We start from the raw sequence: 8660 nt of genomic DNA, 5'->3' as shown, positions 1-8660 counted from the left end.
GTGTTGTTCTGAAATTCGCCAGCACAGATCTGGGAAGAGGCCGAGGATGGAAGAGGGAACACCCACAGGCTGAAATGCAAGGGGAGCATTCCCACTGCGAGGAAAAGAGGCTCTCTTTCCCTTCTGCTCGGAGAAAACACGATTGGAGAGACGTTTTTGAAATGAAGCAAACTGCCTGCGGGGCCACGGCCGCGGCTCCGTGCTTTTCCTCTTCCCCACCGGGAACGAAACCCATCTCTCGGAGCAGGGCGATTTCGGGACGCCTTTGATCAGAGAACGGAATGTCAGCGGCGCCCGCAGGTCGCGGAGCTCGGACGGCAGCCCGGCCGCTCCCGCAGGAATCCCGGACGCCACCGGGCGCTGCGGAATAACCCGAGCAGGCACGGCGGCCGGCCGAGGAGGGGGCGAGGCGCGCCTGGCGGCACGGATCCAAAGAGAAGGGCCGGCCCCGACCCCGCTCCGAGCGCCGGCGGTGCAGAGAAGGCAGCATCGGAAGCGTCGGCGGCGGAGGGCGCCACAGCCCTCGGCGGGCGCCCCGCGGACGGGCCGCCGGCGGCAGAGCCGCGCCCGGGGCCGGCCCGGCGCTCAGGAGCGGATCGGCACGGCCCGGGCCACGGCGGCGCGGCAGAGCGGGCAGGCGGGCGCGGCGCGGCCGCAGATGCGGAGCGCGCAGGGCGGGCACAAGAGCCGGTGGCCGCAGGGCGCGGCGGCGGCGTCGCCCTCGAAGCACACCGCGCAGCGGCGGCGGCGGCTCTCGGGGGGCGAGCTGGAGGCGGAGCCGCCGTTGGACGAGGAGCAGCTGTCGGTGCCGTTGGAGAAGGCGGGGACGCGCACGGGCGGCAGGCCGGGGCCCGGCGGCCGCTCCGGGCCCTCGGAGAAGGCGGGCGACGGGCGGGGCGTGGGGGGCCGGCTGCCGCGGAGAACGGCCCCGGCGCCGCACGGGGGCTCGAAGGGCGCCCAGATGGTCGGGGAGGGCGCGGGCAGCGGGTCGTAGACCGGCGAGTCGAGCGGCGGCTCCTCGGCGCCCGCGGGCGGCAGCGCCTCCCCGAACCAGAAGGCGCCGGGGCTGGAGGGGCTGAAGTCGGGCGGGCGGCCGCCGCCCAGGCAGGAGTCGGTGGAGCCGCTGCCCAGCGAGCTGGAGCTGCCGTTGCGGCGGCCGCAGACCGTCCCGGCGCGGAGGCGCGGCCGGGCGGCGCCGCGCTCGAAGCCGCCGTCGGTGCCGTCGGCGCGGAAGCCGCCGCCGTCGGCCGGCTCCAGGAAGGCGCCGGTGCGCACGGCGATGTGCGTCTCGATCTCCCGGCGGGCGCGGTCCACGTTCTCGGGCGTGCCCGTCACCTCGAACACGGGCTCCCTGTCGCGGCTGGGCGTCACGATGTAGGTGTGCGTCTGCTGCTGGATGCGCTTGACGGTGGCGCCCTTGGGGCCCACCACCAGCCCCACCACGCGGTACGGCACCCGCACCTGCAGCGTGGTCTGCCCCGGCAGCGCCGCCGCCGCCGCCCCGCTCGGCCCGCCCTTGCCGCGGGACGCCCGGAGCAGCGAGAAGTGCTCGGCCGCCGACAGGATCTCCCTCTTGGCCGCGGCCACGTCCTCCCTGCGGCCCGTCACCACGAACACCGGCTCCTCGCCGCGCACCGGCGTCTTGATGTAGGTGTTGGTCTTGGCCCGCAGCGCCTTGATCTTGCAGCCTGCGCGGGGAGAGGCGGCGGGTGAGCGGCGCGGAGCGCACCAGCGGCCCCGCAACGCGCGGCCAACCGCGCTCCCCACCCGCGGGAGCTCCGCGAGCCGGGAGCTTCGGGATCCAGGGAAGCCGGAAAACGGGCTCCCAAAAGTGAGGGAGGGCACGGGGATCGTGGGGGCGCGGTTGGGGCAGCACCGCCAGGGTGAAAACGCAGATTTGGGGTTTCGGTGTGGGGTGACGCGTGGGAGCCGAGACGGAGGATTTGGGGTGGGGATTAGTTGGGTTTTTCCAGCTTCTTCTCACTCCTCCCTCGGGAATCTGGGAGGTTTATTGTAAGTGGGTGAAGGAGTTCACACTGCAGGTTTGGGGAGATCACAATTCCGGGAATGCCCAGCAGCCCCTCTGGACACGCGGATCCCTGCCTGACTCCATCCCCAGGGCACAGCACAGAGCCCGGGGCGCTCAGCCGGGCACGGAAAGCTGTGGGGAATGTTTTCCAGTGGGTGTTATCCGGGGAAAGGCAGCAGGGTGTCACGGCCCCGGCCGGCTCTTCGAGGCGCCGGCACCGGGCAGGCGAGCCGGGCGCGGTAATTAATCAGCGACATCAGGCAGGACGGGCTGCCAACGGAGCCGTGGCTAATTCCCAGCCCGAGAAATCGGGAGCAGGGGCCGGAACGGGCGCGGCAGGAGAGGCAGCCCCCGCCGGCGGCCGAAGCAAAGCTCCAAAGCGCCGAAAACTCGGCTCGTAGTTGCCGAGCAGGATTTTTCCAACGAAGAGAAGTTTTCGGTCGTTTCCGAGGCGCGTTCTCCGGCGGGAGGTGAAGCAAGGCGGCGCACGGTGGGAGCCTCGTCCTCCTCTCCTGCTCACTTTGGGGACGCTCCTGTCCTCCCCGACAGCAGCCAGCACCTCGGCGGCCTCCAAACCCGACCTTTCCGCCCCTAAACCCGACATTTCCGACCCGAAACTCGACCTAAACCGGGTCGAAGACGCGAAGTTGACCCAAAGACCGGGTTTAGGGGGAGAAAGGCCAAGGTTAGAGGGTCCAAAGCTGAGGTGTGAGGGGAGAAATGGCTGCGGACCCTCAGGGGGTGAAGATGAGGAGTCCAAACCGGGGAGAAATGGCTGCGGACCCTGAGGGGATGAAGATGAGGGTCCAAACCGGGGAGAAATGGCTGCGGACCCTCGGGGGATGAAGATGAGGGTCCAAACCGGGGAGAAATGGCTGCGGACCCTCAGGGGATGAAGATGAGGGGTCCAAACCGGGGAGAAATGGCTGCGGACCCTGAGGGGATGAAGATGAGGGTCCAAACCGGGGAGAAATGGCTGCGGACCCTGAGGGGATGAAGATGAGGAGTCCAAACCGGGGAGAAATGGCTGCGGACCCTCAGGGGATGAAGATGAGGGTCCCACCCTGAGGTGTGAGGGGAGAAATGGCTGCGGACCCTCAGGGGATGAAGATGAGGAGTCCAAACCGGGGAGAAATGGCTGCGGACCCTGAGGGGATGAAGATGAGGAGTCCAAACCGGGGAGAAATGGCTGCGGACCCTCAGGGGATGAAGATGAGGGGTCCCACCCTGAGGTGTGAGGGGAGAAATGGCTGCGGACCCTCAGGGGATGAAGATGAGGAGTCCAAACCGGGGAGAAATGGCTGCGGACCCTCAGGGGATGAAGATGAGGGGTCCAAAGCTGAGGCGTGAGGGGACCCGACGGTCCCCGGAGAGGAGGAGCGGCAGTCCCGTCCACCCTCAGGGGGGGTGCAGGCCCGCCATTGCCGCGCCCTCCTCCCTCCCTCCCTCCCTCACTCACTCACCCTGGCGCCCCACGATCTCGGCCACATGCTCGGAGCTGGGCACGGCCACGCACTCGGTGGTGTTGACGCTCCTCCCGCCGCTCAGCGCCGCGGCCCCGCCGAAGGTGTGGGCCAGCAACGCCGCCACGCCGCTTCGGCCTCCGGCGCCGTCGAAGGCCGGCGGCAGAAACGGCGCGTCGTCTTCTTCGTCTTCGTCCTCATCCTCCCTGAGCTCCGCTTCTCCTTCCTCCTGCTCCTCACCGGGAGGCTCAGGCGCGCCGGGCCGGCGGAGGCCGAGCTCTTGCAGGCGCTGCTGGAGCAGCAGCAAAGCCGGCTCGTCGGTGGAGGCGGCTCCGCTGGGCATGGCGGGCAGGGCTAAGAGAGCGGAGCCGCCATGGCCGAGGGAGGGCTCAGCGCGGCTGCGGAGCCATGGCGGGGCCGCGGCGGCGGCGGAAGCGGAGCGGGAAGGGGAAGCCCCGCCCCGCGCTGGGAGGCCCCGCCCCACCCGGCTCGCGGAGGTTTCCGCCCCGCCGCGCGTTCGGAGCGATCTCATTGGCTGAGGAGAGGACGGCGGGGAGGGGTTTACGGCTGATTGGCAGCGCCCGCCCCGCGTTTGGAGAGGTTTCATTGGTTAGAGGCGGGGGGCGGGATTTATGAATGATTGACAGGATGCGGCCGGACCGGGCGGGAAGGCGAGAGAGGGGCGGGAGTTGATTGTCAATCATTCATAGGCCACGCCCCCCCGTAGCGCGCACTCAATGAGCGAGACCCGACTGTCGATCATTCATAGGCCACGCCCCCCCGTAGCGCGTACTCAATGAGCGAGACCCGACTGTCGATCATTCATAGGCCACGCCCCCCCGTAGCGCGTACTCAATGAGCGAGACCCGACTGTCGATCATTCATAGGCCACGCCCCCCCGTAGCGCGTACTCAATGAGCGAGACCCGACTGTCGATCACTCATAGGCCACGCCCCCAGAACAGCGCGCACTCAATGGGCGAGACCCGACTGTCGATCACTCCTAGGCCACGCCCCGCGAACAGCGCGTACTCAATGAGCGAGACCCGACTGTCGATCATTCATAGGCCACGCCCCCCCCGTAGCGCGCACTCAATGAGCGAGACCCGACTGTCGATCACTCATAGGCCACGCCCCCAGAACAGCGCGCACTCAATGGGCGAGACCCGACTGTCGATCACTCCTAGGCCACGCCCCCGTAACAACGCGTACCGACTGTCAATCACTCATAGCCCACGCCCCCAAACGGCGCGTCCTCATTGGGCGAGCCGATGAGGGGGCGGGATTTGCCAATGATTGACAGGTGGGCGCCGCTCGTGTATAATATGACTTTTTTTGGGGGTTTTTTGGGAATTCAAAAATCCCGGTTTGGGATCCCGAAGCGATCAACCCCCCTGCCAAAAAAAAAAAACCCCCGAGGAGTTGAATCACTAAAAAAAAAAAGATCCGGGATGGGAATCCCAAAAACGACCCGAAACAACCTCCCGAAAAATCCCAGAAATGCCCCAAAAAAAGGGGCGGATAAAAGACCCCAAAGGACACCGAAAAAAGGGGCAAAAACGGCCCAAAAAAGGGCAAAAATGGCCCCCAAAAATGCCCCCAAAAGGGTCCGAGACGTTCCCCAAAATCCCGAGTTTTGAGGATCCCAATCCAAGAATTTGGCTCCAATCCCGATTTTTTCGGGGCTCCGAATCCCCAGATTTTGGGATGGTAATTTCAAGTTTTGGGGGGGTTGGGAAATGGGGAAAAATGAGGGGAAAAGGAGGAAAAAGTGGGAAAAATGGGGGGGAAATGGGGGAAAAAGGTGGAAAAGTGGGAGAAAAAATGGGGAAAAAAGAGGAAAAAATGGGGGAAAAGGTGGGAAAAGTGGGAGAAAAAATGGGGAAAAAAAGAGGAAAAAATGGGGGAAAAGGTGGGAAAAGTGGGAGAAAAAATGGGGGAAAATGAGGAAAAAATGGGGAAAAAAGAGGAAAAAATGGGGGAAAAGGAGGAAAAGTGGGAGAAAAAATGGGGGAAAATGAGGAAAAAATGGGGGAAAAAGGTGGGAAAAGTGGGAGAAAAAATGGGGAAAAAAGAGGAAAAAATGGGGGAAAAAAGAGGAAAAAATGAGGAAAAACTGGGGAAAAAAGAGGAAAAAATGGGGGGAAAAAGGTGGGAAAAGTGGGAGAAAAAATGGGGAAAAAAAGAGAAAAATGGGGAAAAACTGGGGAAAAAAGAGGAAAAAATGGGGGGAAAAGGAGGAAAAGTGGGAGAAAAAATGGGGGAAAATGAGGAAAAAATGGGGGAAAAAAGAGGAAAAAATGAGGAAAAACTGGGGAAAAAAAGAGGAAAAAATGGGGGGAAAAAGGTGGAAAAGTGGGAGAAAAAATGGGGAAAAAAAGAGGAAAAATGGGGAAAAACTGGGGAAAAAAGAGGAAAAAATGGGGGGAAAAGGGGGGAAAAGTGGGAGAAAAAATGGGGAAAAAATGAGGGAAAATGGGAAAAAAGGAGGAAAAAACTGGGGAAAAAAGAGGAAAAAAATGGGGAAAAAAGAGCGGAAAATGGGAAAAAAGGAGGAAAAAACTGGGGAAAAAAGAGGAAAAAACTGGGGAAAAAAGAGGAAAAAACTGCGAAAAAAGGGGGATAAGAGGGGGAAAAGTGGGGGAAAAATGGGGGAAAAGTGGGAGAAAAAATGGGGAAAAATGGGGGAAAGTAGGAAAAAAAGATGGGAAAAAAGGGGAAAAATGAGGAGAAAAAAGGGGGAAAATGAGGAAAAAAGAGGAAAAAATGGGGGGAAGAAAAGGGGGAAAAGAGGGGGAAAAAGAGGGAAAATGGGAAAAAATGGAAAAAATGGGGGGAAAGGGGGAAAATGGAAGAAAAAATGGGGAAAAAAAGAGGGGGAAAAAAGAGGGAAAAAATGGGGAAAAAAGAGGAAAAAATGGGGAAAAAAGAGGGAAAATGGAAGAAAAAATGGGGAAAAAAGAGGGGGAAAAAGAGGGAAAAAATGGGGAAAAAAGTGGAAAAAATGGGGAAAAAAAGAGGAAAAAAAGGGAGGAAAAATTGGGCAAAAAAAAGCAAAAAAAAAAGTTTTAAAAAAAGGAGATTTTCACCTTTTTTTTTTTTAATTCTTTTTTTTTTTTAAGGAAAAGCCTTTTTCCCAACCCCCACCTCCCGCCACCAAAAAAATAAAAATTCCTTAAAAAAAAAAAAAAAAAAGAGGGAAGAGCTTTTTTTTTTTCCCCCCTTTTGTGATGGAAATCGGGAGGGAGCAGCTGCGGAGCGTCTTTATTTATTTTTTTAAATCCTTTTTGGGGTTTTTTTTCTCTTGTTTTTTTGGGTTTTTTTAAAGTTTTTTTTAGTTTTTTTTCCCCCACCTCCCGGCGGCAGCAGATGGTGCAAAAAATCCCCGCGGGAATTCCGTCTTTTTTCCTTTCGATTCCTTCTTTTTTTTTCCCCTCTTTTTCCTGGGTTTTAACCGGGTTTTTTTCCTCTCTTTTCCCCCCATTTTTTCCCATTTTTTCCCATTTTTTTCCCCAATTTTTTTCCCCATTCCCCCTTCTCATTTTTCCCCTTTTTTTCCCAGTTTTTTTCCCATTTTTTCCCCCCAGATTTTCCCCCTTTTTTCCCATTTTTCCCATTTTTTCCCCCCGATTTTATTCCCTCTATTTTCCCCCCGGTTTTTCCCATTTTCCCCCAGTTTTTCCCCATTTTTTTCCCAATTTTTTTCCATCCCCCCCCCTCATTTTCCCCGTTTCCCCATTTTTTCCCATTTTTCCCACATTTTTCCCATTTTTTCCCATATTTTTCCCCTTTTTTCCCAGATTTTTCCCATTTTTCCCCCAGTTTTTGTCCTTTTTTTTCCCATTCCCCCTCATTTTTCCCTCTTTCCCCATTTTTTTCCCATTTTTCCCATATTTTCCCCATTTTTTCCCATTTTTTCCCATTTTCCCCCCCGATTTTATTCCCCTTTTCCCCCTTTTTTTTTCCCAGGGTTTTTCCCATTTTTCCCCATTTTCACCCATTTTCCCCCATTTTTTCGCAGGTTCTTCCCGGTTTTTTTCCACCCCCTCCCCCATTTTTCCGTTTTCCCAAATTTTTCCCCCCTTTTTTCCCCATTTTCCCCATTTTTCCAGGTTTTTCTCCCACTTTCCCCAGTTTTTCCCTGTTTTTCCCTCATTTTTCCCCATTTTTTCCCAATTTCCCCCCATTTTTCCCAGTTTTTTCCCAATTTTTCCTCATTTCCCCTCAAGTTGTTTTTTTTTTTTCCCTCCAATTTTTCCCGGTTTTCCCGTTTTTCCTCCTTTTTATTTTTTTTAGGTGGAACTTGGTGCTCAGAAAAGCGGGAAAAGTCCAAAAAAAAAAAATTCCAAAAAATAAAAGGGAAAAAATCGGGATTGGAATCCCCCAAAAATGGGAAAAAATTGATGGAAAACCAGGAAAAATGGGGAAAAAAATGGGGAAAATGAGAAAAAAAAATCGGAAAAATTCGGGAAAATTGGGGAAAATGGGGAAAAAATGGGGGGAAAAAAGAGAAAATGGGGAAAACTGGGAAAAAAATGAGGAAAAATGGGGAAAAATGGGAAAACCAGAGAAAAATGGGGAAAAATGGGAGAAAACCGGGAAAAAATGGGGAAAAAAGGGGAAAATCAGGGATTAAAAGGGGGGAAATCGGGGAAATCTTGGAAAACTTTGGAAAAAAAGGGAAATCCTGGGAAAAACGGGAAAAAATGAGGAAAAACTGGGAGAAATGGGGAAAAACGGGGAAAAAATGGGGAAAAATTGGGGAAAAATGGGAAAAATTGGGAAAAATGGGAGAAAAACGGGGAAAAATGGGGAAAATTTGGGAAAAATTGGGAAAAAATGGGGAAAAATTGGGAAAAAATGGGGGAAAATGGGAAAAACTGGAGAAATGGGGAAAACGGGGGAAAATGGGGAAAATTTGGGAAAAATTGGGGAAAAATTGGGGAAAAACTGGGGATGAGCTCGAAAAACGGAGATCAGGATGCGGAAAAATCGGGATGGGAATCCCGAAATCCCGGAAGAGCCGCTTTTCTGCTTCTTATTTGCATAAATTTGCATAAATTTGCATAAATTTGCATAAATTTGCATGGATTTGGGGTGAATGGAGGCGGGCTCGGTGGGGATTCGTTGGGTTGGGGATTTTTTTTTGGAGGGGAGGGGGAAAAAACC

The 8660-nt window shown here is 56.0% G+C and overlaps 1 protein-coding gene across 1 annotated transcript; it reads right to left on the bottom strand.

Moving 5' to 3' along the window:
- Positions 1-494: 494 nt before the first annotated feature.
- MEX3C (mex-3 RNA binding family member C) lies at positions 495-3903 on the bottom strand. Its single transcript, XM_066180685.1, has 2 exons — positions 3493-3903; positions 495-1688 (listed from the first exon to the last, which is right to left on the bottom strand). The coding sequence occupies exons 1-2, from the start codon at positions 3833-3835 to the stop codon at positions 586-588; spliced, it is 1446 nt and encodes a 481-aa protein (XP_066036782.1). The 5' UTR covers positions 3836-3903; the 3' UTR covers positions 495-585.
- Positions 3904-8660: the final 4757 nt, after the last annotated feature.

Source organism: Chamaea fasciata, unplaced genomic scaffold (genome assembly GCF_029207755.1).
Source record: "Chamaea fasciata isolate MVZ Bird 193981 ecotype frontalis unplaced genomic scaffold, bChaFas1.0.hap1 SCAF_4, whole genome shotgun sequence".
In the NCBI taxonomy this organism is placed as follows: Eukaryota; Metazoa; Chordata; class Aves; order Passeriformes; family Sylviidae; genus Chamaea; species Chamaea fasciata.
The sequence above is the reverse complement of the archived record's forward strand: the minus strand, read 5'-3'. Positions and strand labels throughout refer to the sequence as shown.